The 24,699-nt window shown below is 34.8% G+C and overlaps 1 protein-coding gene across 1 annotated transcript; it reads left to right on the top strand.

Moving 5' to 3' along the window:
• The first annotated feature begins 19,146 nt into the window (after window positions 1-19,146).
• Window positions 19,147-23,518, top strand: Smp_093700 (putative membrane associated progesterone receptor). Its single transcript, XM_018794857.1, has 3 exons — window positions 19,147-19,467; window positions 19,500-19,646; window positions 23,024-23,518. Exons 1-3 carry the CDS (start codon window positions 19,170-19,172, stop codon window positions 23,149-23,151), a joined length of 573 nt encoding a protein of 190 aa, XP_018649227.1. The 5' UTR covers window positions 19,147-19,169; the 3' UTR covers window positions 23,152-23,518.
• The last annotated feature ends 1,181 nt before the right edge of the window (window positions 23,519-24,699 follow it).

Below are 24,699 nucleotides of genomic sequence, written 5' to 3'. Positions count from 1 at the left end.
GACCTGACATACATGACATCGATTGTATATGTACTTCTCTATATCCATCTACACAAAAGTTTTGAGTGGTAATATATCCAACTTATGTTACTTAGTGTATTTCCCAAAGTGTCTCGCTGGCGCTTTTTTTATTCGTTCACTGATTGGAATATATACTTACAGACTGGAGAAAGTATGTGTTATTTGATGTTTAATCCTTGTTGTCATTTTTCCGATAGAATCAGAGAATATTTTGAATGAGTGATTTACCATACATTTACAAAGATTAGTGATCATAGATCTTCCAATATTCTCCTTGTCAGGTAACAGTATATGAATAATGGTGAGCGATTCTCGACAATTGTATCGAAGTTATGGGAAAATAAGTTTCAGTCTTAAAATTTCTATACATTATCATCACTAGCACATAAGTAAATTTCTACATAGTTGTTATTGTGTACCAGTTATGATTTTCTCATTGAGCCTTAAACCGTGTTCTCACTGCTTTAAATATTCGAGTGTTATCTACGAGGCTACTAAGCCACTATAACTACTTTGGTGTGTGCAACTGACTTCTGCAGGATGTAAGTAGTATGCATCACCAATCGAAAGTGAGATGCCTGGCAGCAGAAGGTTGAAAAAATCGAAGAGAAGACAACGAGAACAGTCAGTGATTGGTATGGAAACGAAGGAACAACAAAGTTTGAGACAACTAAATAGATATTTTACAAATGAAGTATTACTGTATGGTTCTCAGATTTTAACAAGATATTCTGTAACGTATTAAAATATATTTGGTTTTCCCTTGTTGTGTTCTTGTTCACTACACTACCACTTGTTCGGCCAGTTCGATAAACTCTCTTGATTGTTGGTGGTTCATACTTGATTGCTTTTTCGGGATATAACCCCTTTGAATGGATCCCTACGTAGTGTCTAGGTTTTAGGCTTTGATCACTGAGGTTGTCATACAGAGCGCCAATGCAAGAGTTTTTCGCACACAAATGATATGTTTCAGTTGTCTTGAGATATACGGATTAGATTCCACCAATTGCAGCTGTCGAATACCGACGAATGAAGCACCATTTTTGTTTATTCATATGGCTTTATTTTTCTACAATTTCAATATTATACCTATCACTCTGTTATTATGCTGTTGTTATATCCCAAAGTTATAATTATAAAAATAAATGTCACTTTACTTTATACTCGTTCTTAAGATATATTTGTTATGATACAATATTCATAAAAAGTTCTGAGGTGCTCACATGCATTTGATACTAGTCTTACTTCCCAATCGCTACTATTAGTTTGATCAATTCCCACAGTTCCGTATTTACTGAAAGGCGACATATATAACAATCATCGCCCCACATTTCTTATACGAAGCTGGCTTGTAACATAACGCCTATATAAATGTGTGTTGCTCAGTCCTCATATATCGAATATGGTGACACGTTTTTCAATATGATACTATTTTAATACCTAAATCAACTGTTACGTGCTAATTATTTTGGAGTGAAGTAACGTTATAAACTTGATTCTCCTTTTTATGACACATCCAGTATTCTAAAATACAAGTTGAATGTAATGATTTGCTCGATAGCATCAGAAGTCGTTAACATGCATACTAATCGTTTATTAAAGGTAGGTTCATGTAATTGGATTTAAGCAATTAATTTTGTTTGAAGGTTAGACATATTGTAAGGGCTAGTACTATATCAAGCCCTCATAGGTCATTCTAGCCTTTCAACACACTAGTCTATCATCATTCTAAAACCACATTTCTACCCTGTCATTTATTCACTTATCAACTTGACTGTTTTTATGTGAGCATTTGTGTGTGTATTTCCTATCTTAGTCATCACATTTCTGGAACTTATTTTTGTCTGACTATAAATATTGAGTCATGCTCGATAAAACCTAGTTGGCTCACACGCCTTCTCCACCGCGTGTCATTTCGCTTCACTCTTCGCTTTCTCCGATCGTTTGTCTGGATCAAAGACTGTATGACAAATACGTATTGGTAATCTATTCTCGTATTTGACTTATTTAATCCCGTCATTCACTAACGCGAGTTAAGTCAATAATTCTTGACAAGGATCTGCAGTATGTATAAGTTGATAACAATAACCACAAGACTTACCTGGATTCAGATCTCGGGCCACTAAAATACTACCCGATCAGTAGCAAGGAGAGCTGGGTCAGAACCTACGACCTGTCTAAAGTTAAGTATATTTGCCTCTGTTTTGTATCGAAAACAGATATTCTAATGATTTTATTCTGTATTAAAATATCCCTAATAAGTACTGTGACGTAAGAAGTCATACTGAATACTATCACAAGTCTGATTATTGATTCTTTTTTTTTCCAAAACTGACAACAGAAATATTTGGCATTTGATTTATTCAGTAACAATTAAATTACTAAATTATTGTATGATGGGTTTATTTTGTCTTCTATCGAATGTATACACTAACCAACACACAGCACACGTTCATTTGATGCATAACGTACAATATCAACATCAATGTAAAATCTTATTTATGACTTTTGTATACGTGTATCAAAATATTTAAATATATAAAAGGAATTTAATGGATTCTATAAAATATCAGTAAACTTATTTAACTGCTGAATTGTTCATGGGGTAATTCATCCTATCTCCCGCTACACTTTTATCAGATAAAGGATGTTAAGGTGAATAAAATTAGAATACACAGTAAAACGAATACTCTTTAAGTGGTTATTATTAACAATCAACGGTGTTTTGGTAGAGCAACTAATGGGATACTCAAAATGACTATTGCCTAATCCATTGAATTTTAACTAACAGAACAAAGAATGCTGACTTCGAGAGGTAAATCCCGGAGTTCTAGTGAAGATCAGTGACCAGTGGAGTTCAAACCACGTCTGTTGTGAGATACCAACTCACTGATGAAAATTGGTGAACGGTTGCTCAACTTCGTGGATCAGTTGAAGTTAGACATTAACACCGTTGGATACCGGCTCAGTGGTCTATCGGCTAAGTGCTCTGGCGCGAGACTGGTAAGTCCTGGGTTCGAATCCCGCGAGTGCGGGATCGTGGATGCGCACTGCTGAGGAGTCCCATAGTAGGACGAAACGGCCGTGGAGTGCTTCCAAGTTTTCCATGGTGGTCTAGCTTCAATTGACTCACGCTTTCAACTATGAAAATACTAAATCTCCACAAAACCCCTTCTGATAATAATACTGGGAAACATTGTGAATATGTGATATTAAATGTAAAATTAAGAAGTAAGTCGATACAAATCTTTTTTATTTAAATACATACTACATGTATGATCTCTTCGGAATGATTCCCAGTTATTCTTTAACTATCTTTAAGTTAAATGAACAAGAAGTGCATGCCTTTCAGTTGTTCAAAAAAATTGTTAAGTCTACCAAAAAAGACAGATGGTGAATGAACTAAGCATGAGAATGAATAGAATCTCAGTTGGCAGTTTTCTTTTGATTTTATATTTATTCAGTAATGACTTATTTCTATAAGTTCATACAGTTTTTCCCATTGAGAAATTTGACTAAAGCAAGAAAAACATGCGCGGTAGATTAAGATGAATTTATTTATTACATAGGTTATCGTTTTGATGGAGTTTTATTCTCTGAGCTGGATGGTTATCGTTAGCTGCTTACAACCTGGACACAATAGTAATAATGGTTTGTAACCAATGTACATACTTTATATCATATTACTGGAGATTGGTAGGATAAAAATAACAACTATGACAGAAATGAATCAATATTTATATGTTATTAAGGTGAAAGTTCTAGAAGAAAAATTTTAAAACACATGGAGACACATTTCCAGAGTACAGAAATTACGCAACAATCATAAATTGGATAGATTAGCAGAGTAAGACGAGTAAAGTTCATAAAAGACCCATAAATGAAAGAAAGGAATTTGTTATTGAGAATATGATATTATATAAATGAATATTGAAAAACAAGTTACTGGGATAGGGATAGATTTACAGCTGTATCCTTTTGTACACGGTTTTAGTCTCAAGGTTACAAACGACAGCCTTGCGGTAAAGTGATAAATGAGATAATGTTTAAGTATTTTTTTGTTTCGAATGATTTTAAAATATCAACATAGTATCCGCTATTAAGCAGATGACGGACAGTGACAAAATATGTTGACCTTTTTGCTGGAATGTGCTCCCACTGGAGAATATGAATCGTTCTTCCCATTCTTCCAATGCAAGTGCTTTGGGACAACATGTAGACTGGTAATTACAGTTTAAAATAACAAGGTGGGAATTTCCCCACTTTTGTTTGGCTGAATAATCAATTTGTTTGTTGTGACGAAACTAGTTTAACAACTGGACACATCCTCTTGGATATAGCATTTAGTCTAGAATTACTCACTCTAACTATTTCGTCGCCTTTGAAGTTAAGTCATAAAACGACTGGATTTTTCTCAACCCTAGAAAATTTCGTTTCCTTATTTCTTGTTTTCACATACATATTGATAAATTGTTGCAGATAAACATTATCTCGTAAACAATTCTGAACTACAGTTAGTTCCTACTCAATATTCTCTCTAAACATAGTTTCCGTATTCGAGTGAATAGTGTTTTAACCAGTCTTTTTTAGTTTCTTAGACAGAAGCTAATCAGATTCAAATGAAAGCTACACTGTGACGTTTCAATGAATAAATATTTATACCTAGCTATCTGAACTGTTTTGAATATTAATATTAGGAACATATATGCTTTTGTCGTTGAGTGGTTTGTAAAAAAGAAGTTAACTTTTATTACGTTTACAACTAATCTTTGCGTTGAGTATTAACTGGTACTTTTCAATCACTTTTAATTACATTGATAATGTCAACATGTATAACTACTAAGTGTATTGATCATGATTTTAATTGTCTGCGTAACTGATTACGCTTTTATTAAAAAGCTAACTGCTATGCATAACAAACACTATGACTAGAAAATCCGATGTGATTTTTTTAAATATCTGAATAAGTATCCTTTTATTAACTAACTGTTAGTAAATTTTAATCCGTTATATCCTAAGCATAAAGTAAAGTTCTAGAATTAATAGGATGCCAGGTAAGTATCTACTTCTGTCGAGAAAATGCAACATAATCATTAGGATATGTGAGTCAGCACTTTAAAGTATTTAGTTTAATGACGTTATGGTTTGGAACATTTAGAAGGAAACTTATAAATGATATACGTTTAGGAACTTATGAATGTTTATGGTTCTTGTGAAATTTAAACTAATACACTAATACTAATTTACGTAATCAACTTAGTGTTGGCAAACCTTCATGTAATTTCTATACGACTCATAATACTATCAACATAAATAGCATATGTTTACGTACAACTACTATTTATAAAAACTGATGCTTTATCATTCTTAGTCTCTGTAACAAATCTTACTTCTACCTAATGGCTATATAATGTTAATGCTTTTAAAAATGCCATATCATGGATTTGATTTTAAAATCTTGTAAGTAATGAAAACATTTGAAACTCAATCATTAAATGATGTGTGAAATTCGCATTGTCTAATAATTGGTTATGGTGAAGGATAAAAATATTGACTAACGCATATTAGAATAGCATGAATGAAGCACAAAAGTGTAGTCAAACAACTAATCACTCCCATAATCAAAATACTTGAATTTTTTGGAAAAGTATGTACATATTGTTGTAATGTAGTGCATGCTATAGCAATAGTGGTTATCAATGGAAGTATACAGCACACAACACTGGTTGCTTGCCAAAGTTCTGAGTTTGTTAATCCAGCGGCTAAAGTTGCACCAGCTGTCAGAAATAATAAACCTGCAGGAATATAACCAAATGGAATTAAAACTGAAGGCCAAGCCATATCTGATCCTACAGGAATACAGTACGAAAATACTGTCTGTAAAATAATAAATGTGAGACTCGCAAATATTATCAAACAGGAAGATAGTATGTGATACAGTGCCTTTTTAGTTAGTTCGCATTTTGTTTGATAATTTCCCATGTATGATTACAATTTGTGTAAAATTGTTATTTTTCCTGTAGAAGATGATCAATGGTTGAAAAAAGAAAAAAAATATGAGGATGATGGGTTCATGATCAAACAAAACTTACTTTTATCATTAAGCTAAGTAACAAATTAACATTCTATACACTTATATCATAGATCAGAAGGGGTTTTGTGGAAATTTCAGTATTTTCATAGTTGAAATCATGAGTCAATCGAAGCTAGACCACCATGGAAAACCTGGGAGCACTGGACGGTAATAATAGGGTGATAATAATATTAAGGCCATGGTAACGATAATGATAAGACGTACTTCTTTTGTACGCATAGTTCTGGTTTAAGCTCATGGATGGTAAGAGCTTCGGCTATTTTTTTAGGAGTTGGATACGAAGAAATCTAGGTAGATTTGAATGAATCATATAAACAACCTTAAAATCAGACTGTGGATCCGTAGAATGATTACAGTCGATTAGGTGTTCAAGTATAGAACTCCTAACTGCTTTCTTTTCACCCTTGTAGAACCAAACTGGGATATGTTCTCGTATCCAAGTTGAAAGCGAGCGCTAGCTATGACCGATGTACCTTGCTCCACAAGAGCAGGTGAACTGTTAGATGCACATAGAGGTGACCAAACACGGAAGCTTATCTTTTATGGATACAGAAAATAAGTTCTTACTAGTGAAGGTTATCCGCAGTTTAGCAGCATTAAATGTCCTTTTAATCGTTGTTGTTAAACGACAAAATATTTTCATGTATATACGATTGTACAGCTTGATAATAAATTCGTTGAAAAGAGATCCCTTCGCTGAACTTCGTGTTTTGATAACATTTCTACTCAATGATTCATTTACGTATACTTTTTGAATGCACTACAATACTAGAGATTCTGTACAGTTCAAGAAATTGATGAATATTACAGATTAACTTTGGTTATGAAATAGATATAAAAGTTGATTTATCTAAATTGTATAGTTTGATGCATTTGAATAAATACAATATATATTAAGGTGTTGTGATATCTTCAATTAATAAGTATTTCGATAATTAAACAAAAGACTAATATTTGAACGAAGAATATTCTTTTCGATAAATTCTCTCTTCAGGTTCTACAATTATATATCCAAATTAATAATCGAATAAATGACCAGGTTAAAGGCAAAGTACATCGTTTAAAGCATGTAAATTTAGGAATGTCAAACAAAATAGAATAAAATTGTTAATGTTGATATGACTCTCATATAGAATGTTAACTTGAATCTGTATATATGTTAAGTGAAAATTTAAGATCCATGATCAGAATAAATAGGGGTCAGATAGGGTGAGAGAGATATGATAGTGCAATTACAATTCGATCAAGTGGAAGACTAAATCGTGTGAAAAATTAGTAAGACGTAATAAGGAGGGATCAATGCGAAGTGAATGAATCATGTATAGGGGAGATTAATAATGATGTTTAACTAATAATAATAATAATACAAAGATTTGTGAACAAAGATAAGAGACACAGTTATTCTATTTGGTATGATAATCCTAAATTTACATGCTTTAAACGATGTACTTTACCTTTAACCTGGCCATTTTTTCGGATTATTAATTTGGATATATAATTGTAGAACCTGAATAGAATTTATGGAAAAGAATATTCTTTGTTCAAATACTAGTCTCTTAATATGTTGGGGATCTTCAAACAATTAAACAAAAAGACAAATGAATATTTATATCAGTATTAATATCCCTTATCATCTGACAATTATGATCATCTTATCTTTAGGGTAAAAAGTAATTTAGTATTTTATTTTCATTGTATTTTACGTTTAAGATTCAAATACTTTTGGGAACAAAACTGGTATTAATAAAATCGTTATGAAAAACAAGATTTGATTCACCTTGTTCGGTTACTCAGGTTTCTATTTGAATTATTAGGTAACAGGAAGACATGGTATATGACAATTCATCAGTAATCAGTGAGAAACTTTTCTTCGTTTCAATTTTGAAAATAACGTTGTACTAGTTTTGTTGTGTGTGCTACTGAACCCATTTTTGAATTGTTAACAAATGCACATTTTAATTTGTTTGTTTGGATAATGAGTGATCGACAGTATTTTGTATACTTGTAGTGAACGAGAACACAATTGGCAACAATCGGATGTATTTGAATACAAAATTATAGAAAATGTTAGTAAAATCTGAGAACCATACATCTTCAAAATAGCAATCAATCGTATAAGACTTCACTGTCCCTTTATTTCCACAGTAATCATTCTATGTTCTCGTTCTCTTTTCTTTGATCTTATTAACCTTCTGCCACCAGGCATTTTACTTTTGACTGATGATACACACTACTTTTATCTGTCGATATCAGTGGCACACACTGCATACTTGCTTCCTTAATTTGTCGAACTATGATGATTTAAATACGACTATTCGTTGGGCATGTTGGAAACACCCTTTCCGATCATCTCCCGTGCTTGACCTTTTATAATAGCCACCTCATTTGTTACTGATGTCTTGGAATAAGGCCTAAGGAATACTGATGGATGAATGGATTATATAGTTTATTTCAAAGAGACAGAGATCACTTGTAGCCCCCACAATAAAGTGTTATACTTTCTAAGCTGTACAGAGATCTCAGTTAGTTTTAATGTCAGATCTTAGTCAATCATTATTCAGATAATTTATCTATCTGTGATGTCTAAACATTTAAAAGTAGATAGTTGCAGTACAATGCAGAATGAAAACAGATTTGAAATGAGGACCTAAACTGATTCACTGAACTGATATTATAACTGTTGATTGTTATCAGATTTTCGTAAGATTACGTGAATATAGGCATAGCTAAAATTTATCTTATTATAGTTACAAGGGTATCGATAAACATTTTATCATTTCTTTAGTACCATTTAATGGGGAAAAAACAAATTTCCTTCAAATACCTTTAATTGCATTATACAAACTCTGATTTTGATATAGGGCTTTATACGAAATGTTAAGGATGAATGAAAATAAGTAATCTAAGATTTCTGTTTACAGCTGTTTTTTCTATAATTTACTAGTTAACAATTTAAGCATCATAACACTATACATTAACTATTTACTAACTTTTAGATTTTAATGGTTCCTCATCTAGATAATTAAAATGACTCATAGTGTTATTGAATAAGAAAAAGAGAATTCAGCGAAGAACATTTTCTTTTCGACGAAATCATTTACTTAAGCTGTACATTCGTATATATGTAGTTATATAGAAAATATATGTCTATAGGAGGCTAGGAAAGATTGCATTATAAATTGATTCGACAATAAATAACAAATGAGGTTACGTACTAATCATCTAATATTAAAAAACAACTACATATCACATTACTTTCATAGTTGAAAGCGTTAGTCAATTGAAGCTAGACCACCATGGAAAACCTAGAAGCACTGGACGGCCGTTTCGTCCTATTGTGGGACTCCTAAGTAGTGCGCATCCACGACCTCGCCTCGCGAAATTCGAGCACATTACTATTTTAAAATAAAATAGTTTACCTACTCTATTCATCTTTTTTTTCTAAATGTATCAATTTGTACAATTTGTGAAATACTCATTCTATTCGAATTATATAAAAAAAATAAGGTCAATAAAACTAAGAAAAAAATATTGATACATTATTTTGTTTATTTAGAATTTAACTTTAAACGAATATGAACTCACTGATTAAAGTGACTTGGCAAACATCCATTAACGTTTGGTGTTCTGTAAAAAATTGGTTACAATAATTTAGTCTATAGTTTCTATGAATTGCATGTTCTCTGGACTGGGCAGGTTATCTGTGAAAATAAAAATACAACTTTATACGATATGATCAGCGACAACTTTGGGAAGGATTTAATGTCCTGTATCTGTTAGTGGAAATATTTTCAAAGATACATAACAATTTCTAACCGTTTTTTTTCACTATAATAATCGAATAACGCTCACAGAAATATTTAACAATTAATCTGGAAAGTGTCTTCACCTTAAGTCGTATTGATCAAAATCTTTTTCACTTCATTTCAATCAATCGACAAATAAAATTATCTTTTTTAAACAACCTGTTTTCACTTAAATCTAGCTTGAAAGCACATATGATACCCATTCATTGATACAAATTAAGAACGTGAATAATATAGAGCTTAATCTGTATACTTCTCAAGATTATCACACAATCTGTATTATCGTAATCAACATCATAATTCGATATCTTATATACGTAATATAACTAGAAAAAAAATCAATTCTGATGTTGTTACAGTGTATGCTTGAAGAAATCACCAAATATATCACTCAACAGATTTCAAAAACTTAAACAATTGATTCAAGAACGATAAGCTTTTCACATTAACACTATCCTTATTTTCCCGTGCGAATTCCAAGTACATAAAAGTAAGTTTTAATAAGCTTATTCCTTGATTGCTAAAAATAGTGGCTGTGAAACTATAGTGTTTGTATACAACTGTAATCGTTTCATACATATTTCAATACAATATATTACTACGTGTACACTTCAAAATCCAGTTTTCACTGCCAGTCCATTCTTCACTATTAGACTACGAATCTGAAACCTAAGAAGTGTAATTGATCAAAGTATTTGAGGATTGCATTAAAATTTTTTGCGGACGCCAAATAATGTCTAGTCACTGCCTCACAATTGTTGGAATCTCTCATCTTATGGAATGAACATTTTTGGAGTTTTGTAAATAGTCATACCAGACCGTGTTTGGTAATTTCAGTAATAAACCTATCAGGCAAATTAACATGAATCAAATTACCAAAACCACACTTTATAGCTTACTTTTGGAGGTTGACCGTGAATTATCTGATTTTCTTATTTTTGTCAAAGAATCTTGTGGAATCGAGCTCCTTTCGTCCATTCAAAGTTATTGGATTTCACACGACTACCTAATAGTACTTCAAGATTATCGTAAGGTAATAAAATAAGACTTTCCGGAAAATCAAATTCTTTTAACAAGTTTTATGTTTATTTGACGATGAATGTAATAAAGTATAATACAATTTTGTCTCCTTTAAGCATCTGTTCTGATCATATACCAAATTTGAAATTAAGTTATAAAATCTTAAGACACATTGTAATTGAATAGAAATCCAATTACCCAATATCAGGTTCATTTGTGACGTCCTTTGAAATAAGTAATTTCACTTTGCATATTAAATCAACGAAAATCTTACATCTATTCATTTGTACTGCAGTAGTTAAGAATCAACTATAGCGTGAAGAGTATGAACTCGCGTGAAAAAGATATGAATAAAGAGTAAATTTATTATTTTATGTGATCACCACAAATAACCCATTAGAAATGATATCAAATAGAAGTACGCTGAAATTTCCGTTTACAGTTCCAAACTTATAAGGTTGGTGTGATAAGTAAAAGTAGTAGAATTTGATATACTGAATAGCGATTCCCAAGGTTGTAGTCACGAATGAACCAGTATTGAAGTCATGGAGAAAGCAGTGAGTACACCTAAAGGCACCATACTTCGTAACTCAAAGTATTAACCCGATGATATGCAAAATAACTGTCAGTACATACAAATACCATAACTGGTCAATAAAACAACCCGGTTTAGTTGAGCTTTAAATAGATAATTGCTCTCAATAATTTCGACATCAGGCTCTACAGTTATAAGTTCATAACTATTGTGATATTTTACGAAGGTCAAAATAAGACATTCACTAATGAATTTGACAATGTTATTTGTTACGAATGATGAACTTTTGCATCTGTCACGGCATAATTACTTCAACAATGTGTGATTTGTAAATTAGAAACTTCAGTGAATAAAGATCAAGATAGTTCGTGTTAAAGTGTCAAGTTATAATTTATGTAATAGTAAGTCAACAAATCAGGTGAATAAAATGCATAGTAGGGGGAATTTTTTGTTAATCGAGGTAATGATAATAATAACGTTGTGTTAATATAATATATTGTATTGGAGTTCATTATGAAGACTGGTTAAGTTTAGCAGCAACAATAAAAGATGTTCGAAAGTTCGGATTTAATATATAATCCAATAAGTGATAAAGATTGTAAGGTTTCAAATGAGCAAAGACAGAGGCTTACAAATTGTAGTTCAAAACAAATACTTTCAATTAACGGAACACTTGAATGTTTATTTATGCCATTATCTAAAGAACAGGCTTCATTAATTCAGGATTTACAAAACGCGAACGTATAAAGATAAATATTTTCAAAGTATACCTCAAGAAAGGAAAAATCAAATGAATATCGTTTTTACGTGAATCGATGTTTGGCAGATAACACGATTCATTGTTTTAAAAAATGCCACCAATATATCCGTAGACATGCTTGTAGTGACTTACTTTTATGACGAGAACGCGATTGGTATAATGGAAACAAATATTATTCTGACCAATTGTACCGGTGATTGTTTTACCGTACCCGTTTGTTTAATTGTACAAAATACACATTTTCTTCCGTTGTCCGTGACTTTGCACAAACTCGCATACGTTCGGTAGTTCCGCTCGTAAACTTGGGCACGATCTCGGTATTCTTTCGATACCACGAGATCGCTAACAAATATATCTTATTGCACCCATCAACTGCCTTCCGGTTTTCGGCTTACGGAGGGATCCAACTCGATATCTGGCACGTAATCTTCTTGTAGTGGTGATCATAGTCAATCGCGAGTCGACGCCAACTACATGCTCAAAAACATCCTCTTCAATAAGCTGAAAAAAATGAATAGTACTGAATTTTAAAGTAGATTAGTTTTGGTGTTTGAAAATATAAGAGTAGACTAAGGGTTGTGTAAATAAAATTATAGTGTCTATTTGAACGTCAATGAGATTTCAGGAAAGAGTTGAACATTACGTGTAACACAGTTATTAACGTCAGCCGTCCAACCTATGTTTCACTACCACAAGTTACTCATACTTCAAATGACAAAAATTTGAATATAAGAAGAATACTAAAATATTTTTAGAGGCTGTAGTGGCTGGTCTTATGTCGAGCCCGCATAGCATATTCTAGCTTCTAGACAAACCAACTTATCCCTTTCGCTTATGTTACATTTTGACCTTGCTAATTATTCGCTTGTCAACCTTGATCGTTTTTATGTAGGCGTTTGTGTGTGCATTTCCTATCTTAATCATCACATGTCTGGAACTTATTTTTTCTGATAATAAATATTGAGCCACGCTTGGTAAAACCCAGTTGGCTCACACGCTTTCTCCACCGCGTGTCATTTCGCTTCACTCTCTTCTCTTCGCTTTCTCCGCTTCGTATCTTTGATCCTTTGTCTGTATCAAAGACTGTATGACATATATGTATTGGTAATCTATTCTCGTATGTGACTTATTTAATCCCGTCATTCACTAACGCTAGTTAAGTGGATAGTTTTATACGACGATTAGCCATATGTATATTACTGGAGTCAGATATAGGCCCGCTAAAAGGCTTTTTGTTTGCACTCGCTGCAAACAACAGTGTTTATTTAAGAATTTTAAGATGTATGCTTCAGATAGTGTTGATATGGAATGGTCAGTAAGCCCTCTTGCGATAAACGATTAAGTTTCCATAATTTAAAACGATAAAAAATCCGTGGTGTTCTAATCGTATGCGTTATATCAAATCGTTATTATAACTAGAGTATAAGAATTGAATTGTCCTTCATGCGACATACGATAAATTAGACTTTTTACACTACCAGATTGAATACTTGGTCTACGAACTGGGTACGAATTTACTAAACCAAGTTATTTATGGATACACAATTCAAGAACAGTGATTGAGAATGAGATTCTAAGCCAGACAGTAGTCCTATTCACGTAAATACATTTAGTTAACATACAGTGTAACGCAGAGTAAAAGCAGGTGGTAGGTAGGAATTCACAATACAAACATTGTATCATTTTGACATTTGACTCATTTTCACTTGATGGATCGCTTATTACGAAGTTCAAATATAATAAGTCCAGTTGTACTCATCTCGTCTTACCTGCCCTAAATTGAACTGTTGCATGAAATTCTCGGTTCAAAAATCGGTTTGAATAATTCTGATTTTCATACTCATGGTTATAGAAAGGCTAGATGTTTGCTTATCTTCTCTTCCTGGTTAGTTAAATCTCGATTTCACAAGCAAATATCATTGCTACACCCTAATGTGATGTTTAAATAAATCAATGACTTCTTCGTATTGATGACTGTTGTGATTCTGAATTCCAAATACAATACATTCGTTTGTGCTCATCTAGTACTTCTTGATTAAATTGCGTTATTCCTGGCATTATTAGTTTATACTACAATTCAAATACTTCTGATTATCACATTGGCGTCGTGATTGAGCCTGTGATGGAACGGTTGGATACAAATTCAGATTTTAATGCTTTTGAGGAGTACATGGAGAGGTTTGAAATCTGGGCTATGACCAAGGAAGATGATGAAGATTTTAATATTGTGGCCCATTTCCTTACATTCATCGGAAAAGAAGCATACAGCCTTATAAAGACTTTGGCACTTCCAGACAAACCGATTTCACTCCCCTATGCAACTCTCAAGCAACTACTGTTGGATCATGTAAAGTATACAAATTCCGAATGCGGTAAGAGAGAAAAATCCGACAAAATGACTCACCAGAACACCAGGAATTCCACTACTTTACTAAGTCGTCGCAGTTCGATGTGTAATCAAAGTTATTCAGGTAATACTTCATTGAGCTGCGAAACAGTCCACGAAGATGAGCGCGAGTTTAGTAAATGCTTGTTCTGCGGCAAGTTTCACCCATGTAATTCATGTGTATTTCGTAATTCTAAATGCTTTAAATGTGGTGAAACTGGACACATTCAGTCAGTTTGTAATACCATGGTTCATTTCGCTGAAAGTAATGCCAAGATGGATGCTTCTAATGATCAGTTATCTTTATCTAGAAGTGGTATAACGTCACATAACAGTTCAGAGTTGAATGAAACCCAAAATCATTGTGAGACAAAAAATTTAAATCAACGAACTTCCTATAGGATTTCTCATGCTATTGTACCAGATATGGTTTGTCATAATGATTCATATACTTCTGATGAAATTTCTTACAACTCTGAGAATAAAATGTTAAATGAGTCGAATCATGATCAAAAACCAGATTCAGTTTTGGTGGATGCTGATTTTCCTAATTACCCATTATTCTCTAATGAAACTCTCAATGGATTCGAGGGAAATATTTCAGAAAAATCAAATTCTGGTATCATATTAAATGTCATTTACCCTCACAATGAATTTATCTCCAGTGATATTCCTGATGAATGTGACAAGTATGTTCCTAATGAGTCGAATTCCAATCACATTTCTGATGTTATTGTATCAGATATTGCATATTCTCGTGAACAATGTTTGTTAAGTAGAATCCCTAGTCAGTGGTATAATGAATCAGAGGGCATAGCAAAATTTCCCCGAACAATCAGGCAGCCAGTTTGCCCAGAAGTGAAGTTTACACAGACAGAGAATCCAAATCAAGTCCAAGATTATCCTAATGAGTATGACGCAGATGAATGTTTTCCATTCGATTGTTTCACAGGTAAATCAAGTCTAGATGAATCACATGCGTTAATTACATATATCAATGCATATCCATCTGTGTATTCTAATATGAATAGCAAAAAGAATATGTACCATAATTTTTATTCAAGTCAAAGTCACATGATGGAATACCTCAAATTATATATCAGTGTTTATCCCCAAATAGCCACACACAGTGATCGAAGCGTGAGATTTGAGAAGATAATACAAATTGGAAACGTCATATTGGTTATAACATTGCGACGTAAGGACCCAACATTATTTCGTGAGGGAGGACAGTGTTGGAAAGTCTATAATGCAAATTCTAAATATCGGCGGTTTCACTATACAACCGACATGATGATTGTATACAGTTTCAGGAACCAGGTGAGTCTGTTCCAATTTCGGTTGTTAATTCTAATACTCACGAGTGCATTCTAGAAATACAGAATATATATCCAATGCACCATCGGACAGATGTAAGATGAACAATCGATTACAGACACTTACACTCCGATTTGAGCTGTGTAGGATGTGATGTTTAAATAAATCAATGACTTCTTCGTATTGATGACTGTTGTGATTCTGAATTCCAAATACAATACATTCGTTTGTGCTCATCTAGTACTTCTTGATTAAATTGCGTTATTCCTGGGATTATTAGTTTGAAATGGTTCAAATGGTTGAGGACGGAATAGAAGAAGCTTTCGCTTAACGGGCTTCCGTGTCTAGTAGCAGTGGATCACCAATACCTCCAGGCTAAAACCTGGGTACATGAACGATAATAGAGGACAAAAAAGAATTTGGTAAATCATAATAATATGTTATCCTTAGTACTTAAGAATAAGTCAAGTTTCCTCTTAAAGGACCCCTGGGAGGTCGCTTGGACTAGCTCAGTCGGCAGCGAATTCCAGCACTTGACAACTCTAACGGAGTAGAAGTTGTGTCTGCAGTCTGTTCTGCTATGTAGGGTCTCCAATTTCTGGGTGTTACCTCTCAGGTTAGTGTTATGACTAAGCTTAAGAAGATGTTTAAGGGGATGGCCAGAAGTATTAAGGATACTGTAAGTCATAAGAAGGTCACCTCTAAGACGCCTGTACTCTAACGGGTAAAGGTTAAGTGATTGAAGGCACTCTTCATAAGGGTTGAATTTGAGTCCCCGAACTGATTTCGTGGCTCGACGTTGTATACGTTCCAGAGTGTCCTTATCCTTTTGGAGGGAGGGAGGAAATACTATGTTTCCGTGCTCTAAATGGGAACGAATAAAACTGTTGAAGATTATGTTTATACTACGATTCAAATACTTCTGATTATCATACCTCACTATACATTTTTTGACAGATACTAGAACTCACTTCCTATGCAAAAGTTCATTACCATTGTGAATGTCAATTGATTTGTTTCGTTGAAATAGACAGGATATAATTAATCTATAAATAGTGTCACAATTCACATTTTTTTATTATCATTTTGTATGTGCCATCTCTGTTATTAGCCGAAACTTCACTGTATAGATTTGTCAATGCTTGTATTATGTACACTACGTGTGGTCTTACGTAGGTGGGATGTAAAATTGGAAACATTTCCTCGTCAAAGTATTTGGATGCTCGGCGAAGTGACCATTACGCACAACAACCTTTGGAAGCATCTGAGTTTCAGTGTATAGTCGTTTTCAAGTCGTGACTTATTATTACTCCTAAGTCTTTATGTTCTTGAGCGTGCGGAGCATTTATTCACAACATCCCACCAGATAAATATACAAGAATTCAGGCGATAAAATTGACAAAAATGTTGAACGTTTACCATGTATACTCCTTAAGGCGATCCCAGGGTCGGAGAAATAGCGAAATATTTTATTCGATAGAGCTCGAAGTCACGATAATACCAACATTCGAGTAGGATCTGATTTGCCACTAGCATTTCGAAAGAGAGAGAGAGACTTGACTCTCACCACTCTCGTCCGGATCAGGGATTTGTGTGCAGATTGAGCTACGATAGATGACACCCAGTATAAATGCACAAAATACGGAAGTGAGTTTACAGCTAATTATTTCGCAAGTTACACTATCGTGGAATTCACAAACGAAGGAACAGATAATCGTATTACTAGCTATGTATATTACGACCGTACTCCCTTTCCTGCATCTATTCCTATCTTTTCTTAGCTAGTTGTACCCGAGTAATTCTGGGGTGACGTCAAAATCATGGGCTAACCAAGTTTCAGTCACAGCTACGATGAGGGGCTTCAATTCATCCACTAATGCCCCTTGGAATTTGTTTCCTGGACTACAAGCATTTCCATATAAATCGTCCAAGGAGAACGATCTATCCATGTAAATCTTGGTGGTGTTCGTTTCCAAGACCCGAATACTCGAAAATCCTTTAAACGGAGATTTTCTCAACAATTTTGCGACAAATCCCTAGTTCAGCCGTTTCTACCTTCCTTATTTGTGCATCTATACTGGGTGTCATCTATCGTAGCTCAATCTGCACACAAATCCCTGATCCGGACGAGAGTGGTGAGAGTCAAGTCTCTCTCTCTCTTTCGAAATGCTAGTGGCAAATCAGATCCTACTCGAATGTTGGTATTATCGTGACTTCGAGCTCTATCGAATAAAATATTTCGCTATTTCTCCGACCCTGGGATCGCCTTAAGGAGTATACATGGTAAACGTTCAACATTTTTGTCAATTTTATCGCCTGAATTCTTGTATATTTATCTGGTGGGATGTTGTGAATAAATGCTCCGCACGCTCAAGAACATAAAGACTTAGGAGTAATAATAAGTCACGACTTGAAAACGACTATACACTGAAACTCAGATGCTTCCAAAGGTTGTTGTGCGTAATGGTCACTTCGCCGAGCATTCAAATACTTTGACGAGGAAATGTTTCCAATTTTACATCCCATCTACGAAAGACCACACGTAGTGTACTGTGTTCCAGCAGCTAGTCCATGTCTGTTAAAGAATATTAGCTCACTTGAACGTGTTCAGCGTATATGGACGAAATTAGTGAAATGTCCTTCTAAACTCTCTCACGATGAGAGTTTACAACTCATTAACCTTTTCCCCTGTTCTTATCGTAGGACACGATGTGGCCTTATATTGGCATTTCTTAACTTTAATTGTGTTTTGGGTGTTATATGTCTTATCTTTTTGCTCCTTTCGGCACTGATGATCTCCGAGGTCATAACAAGAAGGTTCATAAACCGCGATCTAATAAACGCAAGGGGGGGGCCGTTTTCCTCACCGAGTGGTCAATGACTTGAACGCCTTACCCGAACAAGTTGTATCAGCCCTATCAGCGAAAATTTTCACGGAGAAGCTGAACATTTACTAGAAGGCAATCTGTCGGGATTAACACGGGTTCATCAACCTACTATCCTTATTACTGAAGACCTTTTCCAAATTATGTTCGTGTCTAATATTTAGATCAAATCGTTTGATTCTATCAAATTACTTCAGCAGTCTTAATATCAAAATCCACTTACTGGAACTCTTTCTAGATTCTGGAATATCAGAACGACAATCACATCTTTTTATAACTGCACTGTTGCAGTAAACAAAGTTTGTTGTTTGAAGCGACGAACACATTTCAAAAGTTATCCCTACAATGGGAAAGGATGGCCCAAAACAGGGGAATTACGTTGTGGCTGTGATGGATGCAGTCAAGTGTCCTATTAACATAACATTGTTCCTAATATGCGTTTTACTTGTTTATTTAAGTCTAAGGCCACTGTTAAGAAAAAAGAAGTCTCAGAAATGTGAAGTCCCGAAGATGGGGAGACGTGATTTTACACTAGAAGAACTCCAGAGTTTCGATGGCAGTGGCGAACATAAGAGAATATTAATAGCAGTTAATGGTAAGATATTCGATGTCACAAATAAAGGACAGGGATTTTATGGCAAGGGTAAGCTGGCAATCAACATTACATTGCTTCAGGTGCACCGTACGCTGCTTTTGCCGGTAGAGATGCATCAAGAGCACTTGCGTGCTTCAACCTCGAAACAAAAGATGACTATGACGATCTTACTGATCTAACTGCTGATCAAATGCAAACCCTAAGGGAATGGGAACTACAATTTTCCGGTAAGATTGTAATTTTTGAAAACCACATTGTCAATATCTTCATGCATCAATTCTTTTTACCGTCTAATTATCCACTTAATTTCTTTGCATATCCGACTGTGTTTATTAACCAAGGCTCGGTCAGTTGTTAGTTATGTCACCGTATAACAAACAGACTGTTAGATCTTACGTGTATTTCGCTTCCAGTTCCACAAAAATATATTACCAAGGTGTGTCGATTATTGGCTGAATTTCTAGTCAAATCGCGACATAACATCACTTTCCTTCAGTCAAAGTTTTCAAATATACAGCACAGGTGTCTCAGAAATTACGTTATACAAACCATCAGTCCAATCTAGTCCATCGCCTGTTACCCCTGGTGGTAGGATTTGGGCAGACCACCATGATTCTCCATCGAACTCCGTCCTGAAAAATCATTTCCAGTTGCTATTCATCATTTTCATGTCTGCTTCCAATCCCCAACGTAATGTGTTCTTTGACCTTCCTCTTTTCCGTTTACCTTCAGGATTCCAAGTTAGTGTTTGCTTCGTGATACAGTTTGATGATTTCTTCAATGTGTGTCCTATTCACCAACTCCAACGTCTTTTCCTAATTTCTTCTTCAGCTGGAAGCTGATTTGTCCTCTCCCATAGTAGGCTGTTGTTGATGTTATTCAGACAACGGACATTCAGTATCTTACGTAGACAATTGTTTATAAATACTTTGCCTTTTTGATGGTGGTTGTGGTAGTTCTCGAAGTTTCATCTTCATACAGTGGAACTGTTTGGACGTTCGTACTGAATATTCTGACTTTGATGTAGGTTGACAGTTGTTTTGAGTTCTATATGTTCTTCAACCGTGGGAATGTTGCTCTTTCCTTACCAATCTTCGCGTTTACGTATGCATCAGATCCTCCACGTGCATCGATGATGCTGTCTAGGTATGTTAACGTTTCCTCCCCTTCCGGAGTTTCTCCATCAAGTGTGATTGGGTTGGTGTTCACTGTGTTATATTTGAAGATGTTGTTTTTTCCCCTGTGTATGTTGAGGCCTACTGAAGCAGAGGCTTCTGCTACACTGATTGTCTTCATCTGCATTTGTTGATGTGTATGGGATAGGAGGGTCATGTCATGTACGAAGTCCAAATCGTCTAGCTGCACCCAACCTATCCATTATATTCCGTGCTTCTTCTGGGATGTGGAGGTCTTCATTATCCAGTCGACCACCAGAAGAACGAAAAAGGATGAGTAGGCAGCCTTATCTGGTAACGGTTTTTACTTGGAATGCATCTGTCAGCTGTCCTCCGTGCACGACTGCAGTATAGTCTGTAGTATGAATTCCATATGATATTGAAGATTTTCTTAGGTATTCCATAGTGTCGAAAAAGCCTCCATAATGTTCTCCTATCCACACTGTTAAATGCTTTCTCATAATCAAGGAAGTTGATGTATGGTGACGAGTTCCACTCAATTGATTGTTCGACGATGATCCGTAGTGTCGTATTCGGTCTGTGCACGACAGATACTTACGGAATCCGGCTTGTTGATTTTAAAGTTGGTTGTCTACTGCGTCTTTCACGCGGTTCAGCAACACTCTGTTGTAAACTTTCTCCTTTCTTTTGTATCTTGATGAGGTATACTTCTTTTCAGGCTGTCGGTACTTGTTCTTCCTGAATAGGACGTGGAGCATCCTTGCATTTACTTCTATATCTGACTTCAGTGCTTCAACTGGTATATAGTCAGGTCCTACTGCGTTCCCAGCCTTGATCTGTCTGGTGGTCATGCTGATTTCTTCAGTCGTTGATGGAGTGACATCTATAGGATGGTCTGTGTGTCCTGCAGCATTGTCTGGTGGGTTCAGTGTGCCCGGTCTATTGAAGAGTTCCTCGAAGTGTTCCACCCATGTGTTCCTCTGTCTTTGAATCTCAGTGATCGGTTTGCCTTCTTTTCTCTTAGCATGTCGTTCCGGTTCGCTATGTTTCCCTACCAGCTTCTTCGTTGTGTCATATAGTTGTCCGACATTTCCTTCTCTTGCAGCTCTATCCGCTGTCCTTGCTAGGTCTTCTACGTATTTCTGCTTGTTGGCTCTAATACTCTTCTTCACTGATGGTTGCTTCTGTGTATTTGGTCTATGTCTTGGCTTTATCTCTTCTTTTCTGATTGTTGTTGATTGCTGTCTTCTTGTTCTTCCTTTGTTGAGTCCTGTCCAGGTTTTCGATAGAGATCTATTCCTTTTGATGATGCTTGTTGCGGCCCAGAACCTCCTGACACGTTGAAGTTAGTGTTTCTTTGATCCCTCTCCTGTTGTCTTCCACAGTAGTTTCCCATTTTTTGAGTAATTCTTCGAAGGCTCGAAAATTATTGCTGAGAGCTATCTTGGATTCGTCAAGTTTGTATCTTGAAGGAAGGCAGTATGAAACCTCTGCAATCAAATACCAGTAACCTACAAATATACTGTGCCTTTAAAGGCCTTCTCACACCCACAAAGTAGAATTAAACGAACTGAGGCGCAATGCACACGTCCTTTGGTTGGCAGTTAAACATCTTGCCTACGCAACAAGTGATGTAAGTTGGCAAGAAATGTGGTACTGATGTTATATTATGAGGTGTGAAGACATGTTATAAAAAGTACATAGTTAGTTAGAGTGGCATATTCCAATGAGAAAAGTTATCTTTAAGGCACAATACTGTCCTCAAGTTTTTGACCATAGGGATATCCAATGGTTTTGTATCGACTAGATATCATCGCTATGATTCTGTCTGGTAAAGGTCTGTTATAACCTATCGGTCATTCACAGAACCTAGTTGAAAATCGTAAAAAGGATATGTGAATTAGTACTCGTCTATAACTCACACATCTTTGTATAAATGTCAATAATACTATCTGATTGTCCGAACAGTGTCTGATCTTAGCAACAAGCAACCACTCCATAGGTGAATGTAATAATGATTCTGTATTATGTGATTACACCAAACTAATAAGAAACTTTTATTATAAGTCTCGAAATAGCTAATATTCGTCAGCATGACGCATCTGATGCTGATAAAATTTTAATCAGCATCACTGCACATCGATCATATACACTATCATTTGGACTTAAAGTTTCATTGTCATTAATAATAAACATATTAGCGGCCATAACTTCACAAGGGAGAATGTATTCAGGACATTGACTTAGTGTACTTGAGTTGATAAGATCTAGTGTTCGTTTACTCAAACCACCTAGCTTTATAGTACATCCACGATAGTTCTTATTTGGACTGACATAGTTTTTAAGTAAGTACAAATCATACCTCAAATTTGTTTGTGTATACTGTGTGCTGAAACGTAAGTATACCATATAGTTTATAAACTGTTTGTTTCAGTAAAAGCAAATACAACTCTTGTCTTGTACTACAGAGCGTTATGATCATATTGGACGACTTTTGAAGCCAGGAGAGCCTCATAGGGTTTATGAAGTCAATGATGGAGAAGATGACGTTGGAACCAACCATGTTCAAAGTGCACTTAGAAAAAAAGTAACTTGAAAGTGTCTACTTCTGTTCTAAGTATCTTATGTATCTAAACTTTGAATATGATTTTCTTGCCTGGACTGATCATCCGTGATGCTCACATTTCAACATCCAGTTATAATTTTAACCTGGTTTTCGATTCGTGCAATAATAAAATCGTTAAATGAAACACTCGTCCACGCAAATCTGTGCACGATGGAGTGGATCTCTTTTAAAATTCAAAATTAAATCTACACTTCTGGGTATTTTTGTTTATCATATTTTGTTCTTATAATTACAAATCATTTTGAATACACTATATGTTCGACCTGGTTGCTACTGCTTAATCATAATGTAAATATTTGTAACTTTCCACAAATATACATGTTAAAAGCTTATTTTCATCCCAGCGCCTCATTTTTCCTTGCTCAAATTCATGTTGCCAATACTCAGCTGATAGGATGATTATATCTGACGTTCAGGCAAGTTTCCTTCATAAGCTTCTACGGTCATTTTTAGAAGTCCACCAACTAGGTATACGAAAAAACCTTAATAATGCAAAATAAATCATTTATCGGGTCAATATACATAGACCTATGTGGAAAAATGTAATCAATCAACTTTACTGTTATATGTAATCATTTTACTACCGAGCCGTCTGTGTATAAGGCTCGTTCATTTCAAACCGCCTACCTGGATCTGAATTATGCCATTTTATGCATCAAGTGGATCTTCCGTCCTGATGGTCGGTAAATTCATCTATTGAAACTGACCAGTTAGTAAATTACTTCGTACAACTTGATGAATCTTAGAAAAACGCAAACAACGAGATTTGCAGAATGAAATAAGTTTTTCCTCTTCTGAAGGCTCCTCATCAGCTGCGGCCAGCACAAAGTTACAGAGCAATATGATTCGAAACAGATTGTATATGCTGTAATTAGCGAACTTGAGATAGGTATTTAAAACAAAACCAAAAATCATAGTAGATTGAAAAAGATGTTACATATACTGCTAAATGAGGCCATTGTTAATGTTGGCAAGAAAACCTTGGAGATAACTGGTAATGTGAAGTAGAGTTAGCTAACAGTTATGAGTGATTTCATAAAGTCAAAATCAAATCAGTGCGTAAACACCGACAATATTATGCAACAAATAAAAGTATTCGAGTACAGTTCTGTTTACCATTCTAAGGAGAGCCTTGTCACATTTTCCATCCACCCACATAGATCAGGTTTGTAACATTTGATCGTAATGACCCTTGCAAAGCGGAGTATAGTTGGTGTTTGTTCGTCAATTATTTTGAATGCTTTAGAAGGTATTCATACTGTGTCCACTATCTATAAAGAGCCTGACAGTTATATTTGTGTAAATTTACTACTCATCAGACATAGTTTCTCTCGAATACATGTTGGGAAAAAACCGGTAAAAACACTTTCTTCAGTTCTTCCTGCATAAATGCCACCACAAGTACTTTCAAATTCATAAGTGGGAGTGACGTTAGAAAGGTATTGATCTACGTTTAAGTATTGTATTAGACACTTAGTGTCATATAATGAAGCCAATCAACCTCCAGGGAAGAGTTGT

The sequence above is a fragment of the Schistosoma mansoni genome, chromosome 1, assembly GCF_000237925.1.
Source record: "Schistosoma mansoni strain Puerto Rico chromosome 1, complete genome".
Classification (NCBI taxonomy): domain Eukaryota; kingdom Metazoa; phylum Platyhelminthes; class Trematoda; order Strigeidida; family Schistosomatidae; genus Schistosoma; species Schistosoma mansoni.
Note: the sequence above shows the minus strand (reverse complement) of the source record. Positions and strands in the feature narration are given on the sequence as shown.